Raw genomic sequence first — 16207 nt, 5'->3', positions numbered from 1 at the left:
AAATTTACCTAAATGTTCAGATGCGTAAACACTGATAATTTTCGTTTTGGAAAGGGTAGCATTTAGGCATATTCAGTCTAACTGATGTGAATAGTGATCCTACCTTTACATACTAAGTGGGCTGTGATAATTGTAGAGTAATTTAACTAAAGTGCCTGGTTTAAAATGCTTCCTGGTTAAATCACTTAGCTGTACTCTGTTTACATGGAGATGAAGCTATATACAGGTGAGGTTCAACCTTAGCAACTAAAAAGCATGGCAGGTCTTTATAAGGCCTCTGTGTCTAGCAACCAGAAGAAAGATTGGGGCTGGGCCTAGAGACAGCCATGGTCGAAGGAACTCTTGTACACACATGAAGGCAGTGGCTATGAGTTTGCCAGAATCACAGTAGCCTCTCAAATGGTAGCATGTGGAGAATGCACATTTCTGGAAATTTTGTCTCATAACAAACTTCATGGATTATTCATTATAGTATATTCATTTCTTGTTCTCATATGCTCTAAAATTGTTATTCATCAAAGGAATCTAAATATCAACCAGCTAGATCAAAAGAAAAGAAGCTTTCATTTTACACTGTAGTATTCAACAGAGTGACCATTCCTAATGGCAGATCCAATCGTGGACCAGATGACCAGGTTGAAACTTAAGCTTCTGGAAAAGGTAATTTTCTCAGTTTGATGTGTTATTTGTGTATTTATTTTAAAGTTGATTCATTAGGAAAGGAGCTCTTGTAGTAACTTGCCATGGACTGCTTATGGTAGACAGTGTTGAAAAAGCATTTTAGTTTTCACACTTTTCTGTCATTGTGATCTACTGTCTTATTGTAATTCACCTTGCAGGACTTTGTGACTTCAGTAATTACAGGGTAAGTGGCTGATGACATACAGAAACTATAGTTACATTAGTTAATTAATACAAAACCTTAACTAGTTATTTCCCTTTGTAATAATTTTATTGAAAGAAATGACACGTAAAGGTTTCAAGTCCACTTGCAGAACATTTCCATAGCTCAATTTCAAATTTGAACCTGTACTTGAGGTTGTAGCATATCCTCAGTCCATAGTCATGATTGGCCTATTATGGGCATTTTTCCATCCAGATGCTTTAATTTTAACAAATAAGGATTTTCATTAAAAATGTTGGCTTCTTGGAGCCTCTTTTCTCTTTAGCTCATCATAAAACAAATACAGTTGACTCTCAGAAAGACACATCTCTCCCATTCACCTTGGGGTTGGCATTTAGGCAGTAGTTCAAATATGATTTATTACAGAATTATTTGTAAGAACAAGTAAAAAAGCCTATATTGCAAGAAATTGGTACATTTATGAACTTGAAAATATATATTTTTATGATATTCTCAAACAAGCTTAATTCAATTCAGGGTCATGGTGGATTGTAGTCTGTCCTGAGGGCATCATATATAAGGCAGGAACCATAGTGTTTGCTCATACATTAACTAGCACATTTTCCTAGCACACATGTCTGTGAGACAGCTGGAGTAAAACTAGAGTAACAGGAGACAAACTCCATGCAGAAATATGGATAACATACAAACTCCAAACAGGCACAGAATGTACAGTAAATGCTGGTTGCTGAATCAGTATGGCTGCACTTGAAAATAATCGTCTTGTGACAATATACCCTGTGATGAAACAAAGTCTCCTTCAAGAGTAGTTCCTACCCTGCGTCCACTGTTGCCCAAATTGCCTCTAGTTCACCTTAACCCTATGACTGACAAAGCAGGTTAAAAAGAAGAGAAATACTTTCATTTGTTTTGACAGGTTACTGGTTACTTTGTGTTTTTTTATTTTACCAGAAGTCTTGGGTTGCTAAGGCTCTGTGGTTCATAATGTGCATACTTCATTGTGGTTTTGTTTGTTTGAAGTTGTACAGAATTGTCAGTGTTATAATTGCTAATCTGAAACCTCACTGTTTGGTAATGAGTAGATAGTGATCTTTTGCTGAAAGTACATCACTCAGCAGATGAAGTCCTGATATGATGGTAGTTAGCCAAAAGTATTTAACAGAGGTAAGAATTTTCATGCAGGTAACAAATGAGCATGTAAGATTGTAGATCCCTGCAACACCATGCTGCCACTTACAGATTACTTAATAGTCAGAGCCCCAGCTAGAATTTACTTTGAAAAGGTTGTTCCTCTGTATCCACTGAAAATATTCCTGGAAAGCTTTGAACTGTTAAATGAAAGTTTCAGGAAGGCCACAGGTGTAGGAAGAACTCACATTTGACCTTTGGATGTGAATATTTGAGCATGTACAAATGCTAGACTTCTCATTCAAGTCTTCAAAGTAAATTAGGGGTCTAAAGTGATGTAGACTTTGGTGAAACACTAGGAGACTGTGTCAGATACCAGTCTAGTCGCTGTCTGTTTTAAATTTGGACACTTTCCTTTCCCCCTACATAAGGTTTTTTTTTTTAATACAGCTAGAGGAAATTGGTTACTGTATCAAGAGTGGCAAGTTAGGCTAAGCAGGAAACAAGGCACGAACTAGGCAAGAACCAGTCCTTCTTAAGGCCCACTGATACATACTCATGTACAGCCAATTTCATGTCTCATCAAGCAAGTCAGTGAAAATCAAATTACACTGAGAAAATCTGCATACATAAATACAATATGAGAAGTACCACCAGCATGCCATACATTTGTTGTTTATCTGTTTCTAAATTCAAAATCACTTGGCAATATTGTTATAAGTTTACGAGATGAGACACAAAAATAACCGGATTGGTAAAAAAAAAAAATCTATTGCTGAATTACAGCATTCTAAACATTATCATCTTCTATATACTCCCCATCCCGATCTCTCCACCCCTCCATACATATCTTCCATTGATTAAAACACTGCTGGAAGTCTTCTTGCTTGAGGCTCTTCAACAGGCTTCCCATTTTTGTCTGCACTTCATCCATTGAAGAATAATGTGTTCCCTTCAGGTCACTTTTGATTTTTGGGAACAAGTCAAAAATCACAGGGAGCTAAATTGGGCAAATGGGGAGGATGATTGAGGACAGGAATGTTTTTGTCAGTCAAAAACTGCTTAATGGAAAAAGAGAAAATTCACGTGAAATTTGATGTTGATTCACTGTTCGATTTCTTCACCCGACATTATCACGGCAACTCATGTAGTGATTGTTGTGCAAATACTGACTGGGCTACTCACATGATATACCTAGCCAGCTGGCGGTTTCAATGGGCAGGTAGGAGGGGATATACAGTAGTTCTATGATTCATGTCTGGCCGACCACCAGACGGTTTTCCAGGAAAGCTCCAAGCCCAGTCCGGTTATTTTTGTGTCTCTCCTTGTATCCCAATTTTTTCTTTCTAGCATTTGAGTTTATATCTAGCCATTTCAGTTAGATGCTCAATTCTTATTTAAGTCTAAAAAGTAAATTAAGGAGGCACCATTATGCAAGAAAACCAAGATACCAGGTAAAAATTCCAGTGTTGTTGCTGTCTGTGTTGAGTTTGGTCATTCTCCCTGTCTATATAATTTATTTCTTGTGGTACTCCAGTTTTCCTTACACAATTAATATACATGTGTTAGATAAATTGGAGACTCTAAGTCATTCTGGTTTATGATTGTGACTACGCAAGCTAGTATGCCCTGCAATAGACTAGCATCTCTTTTAGGGTTGATTCAATATCATGCCAGATGCGTAACTGCCTACAACCATAAGTAAATTAATTTAGTTCAGTGAATGGATGGATGGAAGGATAGAAATATTAATAATGGACAGCTGCAAATGCAGATATAATGTTACAAGTGACAAAACAGTTCTATTGCCCACATACAGTGTTTGAGCAGAAATCTGCAAATTTTTTTAAATTATAGATAAGTCGAGGTTGAGTCAACGAACAACAGTCCATCCATCCATCCATTCATCTTCCAAACCCAACCATCCAGAGCAGGACCACAGTGCAGCTGGACCTTGAACAACAATACAAAATAATATTTCCTAAAAAGGCAAATTTTATACTTGGAGGTACATGTTGATTACAAAGAATATTATACTTTAGTTCCATATAGGTCGTTCAAATTGTACTTTCTTTAAAAGGACCGGAGTAGTTCTTTTCCAGCTGGCAAGGTAGATTATACAGAGCATTTATTATTTGCGGTTTCTGAATTGTTACATAGTTTTGAATTTACAGTATTTTGCTCTTTATACAGTGTGTGGATTCTGAAATATAGAAAATTATATATTGTTCCTACAGGTATTTGCAGATATACAGGTAACCATGTTTATTGGTTTCAGTCTCCTTTTTTCTTTTTTTTTCCTTTTAAGATTCTGGTTTCATTATTCTTTTTTAACAGTTATTTTACAAGTCACAAATAATAAATTCTCAAGGTGAAATAGTGTCCAAAAAGCATAATTCCACTTATATGTTTGCCTTAACCTGTGTTAAGCAGTTATAAATAACACTGAAAATCAAAGCAGCATTTTTAATGCAGATAAATAGGCAATTAAAATCAGACTATGGTACTCAATTTTAGCAGCTGAAAGAAGAAGAAGAATGGATTGGGTTAGTAGTGCAGTGATGATTTAGGCTGTCTGAAAGTCTCCTAGCCTGATTACACAGTTTCTTTATATATATTTATATAGGCATTATATAAATTATATCCCACTTCTTCACAGATCTGAGATGTAAGATAGAAAAGAACTTATGAGCATAAAAATAAAGTATTGATCATTTTTCCACTGCTGAGCAAGTTTGCTAGAACTTTATGGCCTCTGGTATTAAGCTGGGTGAGAAAAATAAGATTCTTCTTCTTTTATCTACACTGTATTTGTTTTCCTGTGGCTCACCAGTGTTCATATAATGAGCCTTATTACCTCACTTACCATAGTAATAAATATTAGTATGCACTTATGACACATGGTTGTACAATGTATAAGCAAATTATTGTGAATTGTTAGTGTATCAGTAGGTTGCATGTACATTGATATTATAACAACTGCTAATAAAAGTCATATAATGAAGTGAGTAATGCCTTGACAAGTAAATAATTGCCCATCTTTTATTATTGAATTGGATTTAGAGGCTGTTTCAGTAGCCATAGTTGCAAGATTCAAACCAAACTTGACTGGTGTCAGTCATTTACAACACCCATGCTCACTTCTGCTAAGCCAGTTAACGTTTGCTTGTCTGCTGACACACAAAGAAAACATGAGTCTCTACATAGAGGATAAACCAAATTGGGATATAATCACCGTGTGACAGCAAAGCAATCTGCTGCATCACACTGACACCCAAAGAGCATACATGTTTATTATAGAAACATCCTTAAAACTAATTAAAGTAATTCAGAGCTTAAGTAAAATTAAATGATGAAAAGCCTGTGGGCCCTTGGGAACTGAACTTACCAAAGACAACAGAAAAAACAATGAAATGTCTCAAGAAATCTTTTAATTTTCATAGGAAAAAAAGCCTATGTTTTGATCATATTACGTTTCTGGACTGGACAAAAACAGACAGGTAATAAAAAGTGGTTGAAGTAAGTTTTATTTTTACACTGTAGTAACAACTAGCTGTGTTGCCTGGCTATGCCCAGGAAATTTCCTAAAACAGTGGGCCTTGGTTATAATGCTGAGGGTTAATCTGATGTATCAGAAGTACTGTCCAAGTAACTGAGTACTTTTTCTGTATATTTGTTTTTTTTTCAGCTGAAGGGCTAATTTAATTAGTTCACTTGAGCTCCTAACTCTTGAACATACCATAACATTTTTTAATACCAACTAATCCTCAGCAGGGTCATGGTGGAGCTAGAGCCTAGCCCAGCAAGCATATGGTGCAAGGCCAGAACAGTCCTTGGATAGTGTTTCAGCCTATTTCAGTGCACACCACAGCCAATTGAGAGTCACCAATCCACTTAACCTGCATATAATTGAACTATGGGAGGAAATCAGAACATTGAAAGAAAACCGAAGCACGCATGGAGAGAACATGGAAACTCCACACAGGGAGGACCTGGGGCATGAAATTTGGTCTCCTGATTAAAAGGCAGCAGTGCCACCAATGCACAACTATTGAATATAACATATACAATTGTACATGAGTAAAACATTCTTGCCGTAGGTCAGTTCTTATTTTTTCTAATGACATGGCTTTTGTTCACAGTCATTGCAAAACAATATTTTAGAGGAAAATGTATTCTTTTGAATTCCAACAAGTAATTAGTTGGAATAATGTGAATTTTAGTTACAAAAATACAACAGTAATTTCACTCTGTCACAGATCCTGTAAATGTGGTAGCTTTGAATCTAATGCTTTAATGTGTAATTTTATACAGTTACTAAGTTTTGGAGGGTTCATATCAAAAGTAACTTACACTGAATCGTGGTTTCCTTGAACCTATTAAATACAGCACTAACGTTTACAAGCTGTGTATTTATGTGGTCCATGGGATGAACTCAACATTTTAAGCATTGTACAGATAAATACAGGTGAAAATAAATAATATTGTGAACTCTGTACAATGTCCCCCTCCTCTATTATCTGTCTTTGGGGGACTCCTTTACTGAACTATGCAAGTGTTTAAACTGACTAAATCATGCCTTTGCTCCCAGATTGTGTTGTACCCAGGGCTTCAAGTGGGCTGGTACATGAAACATGGCAGCAAACTGGGATTTGTCCTCCAAGTGGGCCCAACATTTCTCTGCAATATTGCATGTATTTTATGACCAAGCTAACCCTGTTCTTTGAGGTTAATGTATATAAGAGCACTTAACAATTCAATATGGCTTGAATTTGTATGTACCTATATTCTACTACATTGCGAGCAGTAAGAAGAAGCCGATAGAATGGTGAGTTCTGCATGTATCCAGGGAGGCCATTTGATAACCACATCTCTGAATTTGCCTAACTTTTCTTTTTCCTGTGTAGAACAGCTACACTTCCTCACTCCTCAACAGCTCCTTTTCTCTATGCGATTAAAACCTCAGCTTCTACAGTGGTGCTCTTCTGCTTGCAGTATTCGTTTGCATTGAACTACACCCACCATTTTTCCACATTATCACGACTAAAGCAAAAATATGTTGCTATGTCTAAGAATAGTCTATTCATTACAGCTTTATTACAAACAAATATAAAGAAATAAAAAAAACACATTGGCTAATTTTGTTTTTTCTATAATGTCACCAAATTTCAATCAAATCCTTCAAGGCATTTTTAAAATTTTGGAGTATTTATTTTTTCTAGGAGGATTGGGTGTAGTGATAAATATTCATCCATCCATCCAGTATGTAACCCGCTATACCCAAACTACAGGGTCACGGGGTCTGCTGGAGCCAATCCTAGCCAACATAGGGTGCAAGGCAGGAAACAAACCCCAGGCAGGGCACCAGCCCACCGCAGACTGATAAATTTTGATATATTGAAATGTCCTTTCTTAGGAGATACCTTCTGAGAAAGATGTACCATCTGACCAAATTTCATCTGTTTATCTAATTGGGAAAGAGTGTTTTTGTTGATGAGTGAATGAGTGTGTGACACAGTCAGTTTTGCATTATATATATATATATACTAGGGGGCTTCACACCCTGCTCGCTTTGCTCACTAGGTATATATATATATATATTGTGAAAATTGTATGCTGGGGTCACTGTTGTCCCCCTTTAACCCCAACAGACAGATACAGGGTCACAGATTTTTATTCTTTTTTCTTATACAGTGCCCCAAGCACCACAGCCACAAATAAATAAACACAATTCTCTCTTTTTCTTTCTCCACCGCACCACCCAGCAAGCTTCGTCCACCTCCACCTGACTCTCTAGCAGTCTTTTGACCTGGAAGTGCTTCTCCTCTTCTGTTCACATGACTCGCCTGCATTTCCGGGTCAGAAGGATAACTGGCTTTTTTCTTCAACCCAGAAGTACTTTAGAGCTTCCGTCCTTGTGACTTGGGAGTACTATGAATGAGACATGGCTCGTCCTCTCGCAGCTCACACCCGCTGTACCCAACAGGGCTGAGAAACCAAACTACAAGTCCCAGGATGCCATGCGGGGATCCGGGGCACCATTACACTCCAGGGAAGCTGCCATCTAGCATTTTGGGGGAGGCAGTGTCCTCAAAAAACTGCCTTCCCCAAAACTTCCATTTCAGGGGCGTCCTGGCTGGGTCCCAGCTGTCTCCTATATATATATATATATATATATATATATATATATATATATATATATATATATATATATATATATATATATATATATATACAAGTAAATGTTGTTAATCAAATACACCAGTTGTTTTTGGAATTATTATATGAAATCATGAAAAAGAGAACTGTGAAAAAGGATCACGTGTTTAAAACAAATCAAATGTTGCCATACACCAGGCTATATTTAAGGATAACTATTGTCAGGTATTGGCTTAGGAAAGAAAAATTAAATTCATTCCACAGAGAAAACTTTTGTCTTTTGCAAAATGAGGTTTAGTTTGTTGATATTGTCTTTCATTTTCTTCTGCAATTGTGCAGTTTTGTTAATGTAGATGAGGATGATTGTCAAGGAACAAGAGTATATCTATATCATTACTAATTTAATCTATTCATAAAGAGGACCAAATATGTCAGAATAGCTTCTGTGAGTGAGGCAAAGGTCCAGGGCAGAGGTCTGCATCAAGATCTAAATAAACAGCAACAAAACATAAAGAATATATGAGCATGAAGTTGAAAGCAAAACTGTGTCAAAACCAACATCAAAAAGCTATTAAACCTGGGTTAACAAAAGTTTTTTTTTCTTTATAAACAAAGTCTGTACAATTAAAGATTATACAGATTAAATAATTATTGTCATAAATAAGATGACCGATAAAACTACATGATCAAACTGCCAGGCATCACACCAGCAATTGCAAGTTGCCATACACACTAGTGACATGTTGGCAATAAAAATATTGCTTTGTTTTTGTTTATATTTGTATTGTTATTATGGTGATTTCATTTACTTTTCATATATACCACTCTCTTTGAATACTTATGCTTTGTGTTAGTAGACAAGTGATAAGCATTCTGCATGACATGTGACATCATGGCAACAAATGTCAGGAATGCTTATTTTTGCCAGGTGTTTTTGTTTTCATCCCACTGTTAATTTTTATTTAATTTTTTTTACCTTTGTAACATAATTGCTTTATTATTGATCATTTAGGAAAATTCGTTTCTGGCTATAAACAATGAGGAAAGAAGTTTACTTCATAAGCGCACAAACACAGAAGTCATCTTTCTGCTTTTGAGCCAAACAGTACCTTATCCCAGGTCTGCATGGTGGCTGGCTGGCTATTTTGATTTTCCACTTCAGACTGCAAAACCTGTTTGCAGTGCAGCACAATAAAGTACATAAGAAATGGAATGTTAAAGAGGTCAAAGTGGACTATGGATAAATAAGCTGGTTGTGGGTTTTAAGGCAATATGTGGTCTACTTAAAACAGAAATGAGTTTCAGAAGACCAGATAGAAAAACTTATTTCTTACCTGCCTTCAAGTTAAAGGTTATTGTTATTGCACAGGATACAGTGAAAGTTTTAAGAACTATAAATATTGTGACATATAGTGCTAAGATCTAATCTTAAGTTGTTAGTAAAGTTTGCAGAGAGTTTAACTGGCTAGGAAAACAGCTCCTTAGAGCAAATCTATTTTTGAAGTAATTTCAGACAGTGATGGTTTTGATTTTTTTTTTTTGACAGAAATTGGAGAATGAACGAGAGAATGCAGATGAGAGATCAGAAACGGCATATTCTACATCAAGTAAGGAATTTGGAAATAGAGGGTGGTGCTGGGTCTTGGCCAATGTTGTCTTTTGGAATCCCTTTTGCTATAGTTTCACTATTCCATTGGATATATTTTGTTTTATGTGAACTAGAACACAACATTCACAACACAACACAACACAACATTCTGTCTAATTTTGCTTTTATTTGCATTCACATCACTTCTCTGCAGCATACCATGTCCACAAGTATTTTTACCTGGAATCTCAATTTCTCCTTCATCCAGAGATGTACATATTAAGATAACTGGCAAGTTTTGACTGGCCTGGTATGAGTAAATAGCGTGGATACTTAAATGCGGCCAGTGACGAACTGATGAAACATAACAGTAATCAGAGCTGGTGCTCTCTACATGTATGATGCTGACAGGATACACTTCTGCATCTCATAATACAGTAACATTGTAATGTTTGTGAATTTACATGGACAAATAAAGAAGGTGCTTAGCCTTCCAAAACCAAATTCTGTTACATAAAATTAATATCTTACAGTTTTATATCTACTCTTTGTTTCCTTGATGTACAGTATTTCTGAGGTAAAATTCCTTTTTTACTGTATATCCACAACTATTGTTAGATCTAATTTCCATAATAAAGAAATGTACAATCTGACTAAATCAGTGCATTAAACAACACATTTTAGCAATCTAGGGAACAATTAATTTAAACAATAAGCTGGAAACATGGAAATGCAAATATGGCATGTACTTTGCCCTGCCTATCCCATTTCAGACACAATACAACTACCATTGACAGAGACAATAATAGTGTCACACCTTTTCCTGGAATACTTTATTGTCTTGCTTCTCATTTTCTGTGTCCAGGCAACAGCATGCAGCACTTTTGCATCACCTGTGCCTGTTTGACATTATTAGTTGTATTATTATTATTATTAGAATTGTTAGCTGAGTTAGCGGCTGGCTAGCAGCTAGTGTGTTTACATGACTCAGCGTAGTTTTTAAGTATGGACTGAGGAAAGCATCTCCTGTGTGAGGGCCCCTGGGCAGTTCACAAAAGGCACCTGTAGTAATATTAGGTAATATTATAAAGATGAGTAATTCAAACTTCAATTACAATTGCTACAAATCACAACTCTGGATTGTCATCAAAACTTCAAAAGCCTTATCATAAAATTGATTTGAATAAATGCCTACCAGCAAGAGAAGGCAAAAGTTACCAATTACTTTTACTCACTCAAAATTCTATTCTTAGTCTTTCCCTTTCCATCATATTATAAACAAGAGGAAATTAGTGTGTACTATAGAAAACAATTGTGATTCATTCCGCATGTCTATCATATTATTTGTCCTTTTTTTAGTTTCATCAGTATTTTGCTTATCATATATGCACATAACACTCCACAAATAGTGTGCAATGCTAGGGATTGATTGGTATTGCAAAATCAAGAACAATATGCAGGTGGACAGTTCTGTTGGCTTTTTAAAAAAATATATTGTTTTGTTTTAATAAAAGTTATAGTGCAATCTGTTTATTTCAGATTTATTATCATGTGTAGAAAGTACAATAAAATTCCACTCCGCACACTTGACAAACCATTTCACCACTGCCTGGTGAGCCAAATCTTATTCCATAGGTTATTTAAATTATAATAACATCACAAACTACTTTATAATAGGTTGCTAGAACTATGTAGCTAATACTACCCTTTCACATACAGGTTAAAGAAATTTACATTAAAATTAATTTTGCTTGCGATTTTGCAATCCCAAAATACACTAAAAAGAGTTTTTTTTTAATGTTGTTTAATGTTGTGGTGGTTGGTAGAAAGAAAGAAACCATTGCTTCCTAAGGGTCTGGCAACACTGTAGACTGTAATTTCTCAGAAATGGTCCAGATAAAAATTAGAAGGGGAAAAGTGACTTTTGGAAATTCATCATGAATAAACCAATACTCCTAGACAAAAGCTGTAATCCAGTAAGGCTGCAGTCTTAAATGAGATTGTGCTTTTTCTGATGCTCATGCTTAAAATTTGCTCAGGATCAAGACAACACCCTATCGACCCCAGTGTGCTCCTTCTGTCTGATCCATGTGGGATCTGTAGTCTTTGTTTCAACATTACCACAAGATTTTAGAAGAGATGAAAATAAAAGGAAAAAAGTTTTTTTTAAATATAATAAATGCCTTCCTTTTTTGGTGAATTTCATTGGTCTCAAAATTAAATAATTTTGAGATTTTTTTTAAAAAGTTAAATTCTAAGTTTTCCTGAGAATTCAGTTTCACTGGAATCATTAATTCATCACTAATAATAGGCTATAAGTAGCCCAAGCCCAGACTCAGGTGGGTCCATGGTCTATGGTTTTAATTTGGGTTTATTTTCATATTTCTATGTTCTAGTGTTTACAAGCTCTTGTTCTTTTTTATAATGACAATTTCGTACCTATTTCTTTTGTTAATATTTATTTACCAGATTCATGCTTCAAGGAAATTTAAGCACTTTGTGCATGAGAGAGGTGGTAAATGAAATGTATTAAATAATTGATGCCTGATGTTTTTGACTATTATATAACTTTCCAAATACTATATCATTATTATACAAAATGTATTCTGGCCCATATAACAGAAATCAAACAAGTGGCTAGACTGCCTTTAGACTCAAGTATCAATTACAGGGAGCTCTGTCTTTAGCGGCAGTTAAGTCAATATGAAATGCCTCCTTCTGGGATGGGGCAGGAAGGGGCGGGACCTTCTCAGACTTTGACATTTAACGAGGTGTCCTCCTTGGGTGGTGGCTTGCAGCTCGAGAAAAGGAGAGGATAACGTTAGTGTCAGCGCACCCTCTCATCCCAAGTTGGAAATGCTTACCTTCTTAGAGTCTGGAAAATGGTTCCCAGACATGACATATATCATTATCTGTATATCATTATCTGTGATGTGTGCAAGTATTTTATTTGCTATGCCTGCAGAAAATATTTTGTAGAGCACAGGCAGACAGATGATAAATTTGTAGATTTTGGAATCTGTGGTGTCTTTTAGAGTAGATTAGGTTAAATTTGATACATTTTATTAATCCTAAGGGAAAGCAATTACATAAGGAAGAGAAGAATAATCTGGAAGACAAAAAGAAGGTGATTGATGATGAAATAAATAAATAGCCCAACAAGCAGGTGGCTCTCAACCCCTGAAGAGGGAAAAAGAAAGGAAACATTCAGGGTCCCTGTAGCAAGTGCATTCCCCGGCAAGTCATGAAAGAATTTTCACCTCATTTGTTTCCACTTGTGATGTGTGTTACCTTTCCATTTCCCATAAATTAAAGGCTGACTGTGCTTACTGGAGAAAATGAGCAATTTTAAAGCAAAATGGGACTAATGGTTCTACTACAATTTAATTTTTATGTTGCTTTTAAACATATACCTTTGATTCATCTTGCAAAGCAGCTACATTGTTTGTATGAAAATGTGCTGTATAACTAAATGTTGCTGCTGCCATTGCTGTGGATCAGAGCATTGTACACACCTACATATGCCGGTTAGTCAAACTGCAGATGTTGAAAGTGTTCTGAAACCAGGTGATGAAGCTGTTTCAGGACCAGCCGCTCAAAGGTCTTCTTGGTGTATGAAGTAATTGGGATCACTGGAATGCCCTTTCTTTGACACTGGGGCCACATAAGATGGTTTCCACAGCTGGAGAACCTTCTGCAAACATGAGGAAAGAAAGAAGAAGTGCTGAAAGACTCCATGGAGCTGGCTGCTGATTTCATTTGACCCCACAGTCTTGTTCATGCAGTGTTCTAGCTCCCTCTTACTTGTGACAGTCAGTCCATAAAGTGGAAGAGGGCTGGAGACCACAGGTGTGATATAATTATAGGATTGAGATGGCAGTTGGGATTCCACAACCTTTCTGAGCTTGCACACAGAGGCTAGCATTGTTTCGGGGGAGTGAACAACTGACAAAGATAAGTCAAATCTGTTGAAGAACTGGTTCAGTTTGTCACTGTAGTGAGCTTTCCCTTCGTGGAGCTGCTTCTTTAGTTCTGACTGCACCTGCTTGATTTCCTCCTTATCTCCAGATTTGAAGGCCCTCTTCTTGCTATTTAGTAGGGTTTTAGGTCTTTTGTGATCCGTGGTTTAATATTGGGAAAACAGCGCACTGTCTTTGTGGGAACTGTGTTATCCACACAAAACCTTAATGTCCCTTAATGTTCTCACCACTTGTCACTAAAAAAGCCTGTCACAATCTGTGCTTTCAAAGGCTTTCTTTCCCTGATGTCCATTTCTGCCTGGTCCTGGGGATGACTGGTTGCTTCTAAACAATGGGTTTATATGAGGGTTTGAGCTGTACTAAATCATGGTCAGATCAGTCCAAAGGTGGCAAAGCAACAGAAGTATAAGCATCTTTAACACTGGCATACATTATAACAAGTACAGGATCCTGTTTTCCCTTGTTGTACAGTCCACAAACTAGTAAAAATTGTCGTGGGCAGAGAAAAAAGAGAAACATGATTAAAGTCGGCAGAAATTATGATGAATCCACTGGGATGGTCAATAGTGAGTTTGCTTACCACAGAATATACTGTGTCTGTTTTGGTTGCAATGACTGCTAAGTGGGGGACGTTAAAACTCCCTCAGCATATAATAAGGTTACAAGCTCACCTTGAGTAACTCAACATTTGGGTTACATACCTGTGATTTAATTGTAATGTGTCTGGGGCTGCACCATTTGTCATTCATAAAAACTGCAAGTGCACTGCCTTCTTCTTACTTTTTAGCACCCATTTCTGTCCATTGGCATGATTTTAAGTTCATCCATTACAACCAGGGAGTCCAGAGATTCAGCTCTAAGCCACATCTACATGAAGCACATGAGACTACTGAGTTTGTATTCCCTTTGGCTTCTGTTCAGCATTGAGAGCGTGTCCATTTTATTCACCAGCGATTTTATTTTGCCAGTGATGATAGAAGGCTGTTAAGGTTTGTATCTATTGCACATCCAGGCTTCTTTGCTCTTTCCCCAACTTTGCTTACAGTCCAGTGATTAGCTCTGATGCACTGGTAGACAAAGGGCATAGGTCCAGCAGTCCTTCCTTACAACTTTTACTTTCCATATTATTCAAAAAAAGTAGCAAGCAATGTCAAACAACAATGAAGACAAACAAACACGGGGTTTGCTGTAATTTGGGCTTCTTGTATGCAATGCCTTATGTTTAAAACTGTGGTGTTTCTTGTGATTTGTTTATAATATATATCAGTTTGTCTGCAAGTACTGAGTGCAGAGAGGTGAACCTTTTATACCAGAAACTTGTCTGTAAAGGACCTTATGCCAGAATACTGTCTGTAGAATTCAATTCAACCTTTAACACCTTTTCCCCTGGACTGTTGTTATTTGAACGTCTACAGAATGAACTGAATCCTTCCATCTGTAAATGAATTTACAAGAGAATTTCTGCTGTCATCACAGGCTTGTAGGTGGGATATAAGGCACGGTCAAATCTGCTTAGTTGTACTGCAGGCAAACAGAGTAAGTCCAGCGTGTATCCACAAATCCAACATGCTAACTGAAGTTTGTTCATTCTTATGTTCGCCTGGTTAGGCCAACAGCATTTTATGGAAAGAATGATTCATTCATTAGAATATTTATAAAGTAGGAATCATTTTTGTTCCTGAGTTAACAAATATTAATCAGGAATATTTAACTTATTTCCCTACACAGTAACATGGACAAATTTAGAAAGCAGTTCAATAACCAGATAACACATTTTAGTTTTAATTGGAATGTGCTCACTTTTTCACCATTATGCAATCACTCATTTCCAGACCTCTCCTGCCTTTTCCATTCCATCTGATTGTATTAAAATAGTATCTGAAGAAAGAAGTTTAAGTAGGTTCTCAGCAGTCAACAAAAGCCACAGTACCTGAAGTTTCATGGCTCTCCATGACTCGTAAAAGTTCATCCTACTTATTTAAAACTTATCAAACTTGCCTGAAGAAGAAGCCTGACCTGCTTTGAAAGCTTGCATATTGTGATCAGTTCAGTTAGCCAATGAAAGCTGTCAATTTGCTTGACTTCTCATTGCACCCATATTGGCTAACAAGCTACAACACCCTTCTACTACACATATACATGGTTCCAGGACAAAGGAAAATTTTCAAAATAGGAAAACAATTTGAAACAATTGGCAGAATTTTTTTTTACTAAGGGACAAGTGTCCTGTTTATCTTTGCATTTAGTGACTGACCCACATCATTTTTATCTGACCTTTTCATAAACCTACCAAATTCTAATTACAATAAGCTTTTGTAACTAGTGTTTGTTCACATGCATTGGAGTTTTCTGTTGTGAGGTCACATTCACACTTTGTTCTTCTCATGTTTATGTCCACCAGAGAATTTCGTAGAAATCAAAGACTTCTGTTGCTTTACTTCTCAATCAGCCTAAAAGGCAAGTGGACATTAGTATTGAAATTTTACA

General features: G+C 36.5%; 1 protein-coding gene across 1 annotated transcript in view; it reads left to right on the top strand.

Annotated features, from left to right (window-relative positions):
* Nucleotides 1-357: 357 nt before the first annotated feature.
* Nucleotides 358-16207, top strand: part of zgc:112416 (uncharacterized protein LOC550509 homolog) — a 69128-nt gene continuing 53278 nt past the window's right edge. The window contains exons 1-2 of the mRNA XM_039756352.1: nt 358-660; nt 9699-9759. Coding sequence (XP_039612286.1) covers nt 604-660; nt 9699-9759 — 118 coding nt within the window. The 5' untranslated portion in view covers nt 358-603. The remainder of the gene's footprint in view (nt 661-9698; nt 9760-16207) is intronic.

This window comes from Polypterus senegalus, chromosome 6 (genome assembly GCF_016835505.1).
Source record: "Polypterus senegalus isolate Bchr_013 chromosome 6, ASM1683550v1, whole genome shotgun sequence".
Taxonomy (NCBI): Eukaryota; Metazoa; Chordata; class Cladistia; order Polypteriformes; family Polypteridae; genus Polypterus; species Polypterus senegalus.
The sequence above is the reverse complement of the archived record's forward strand: the minus strand, read 5'-3'. Positions and strand labels throughout refer to the sequence as shown.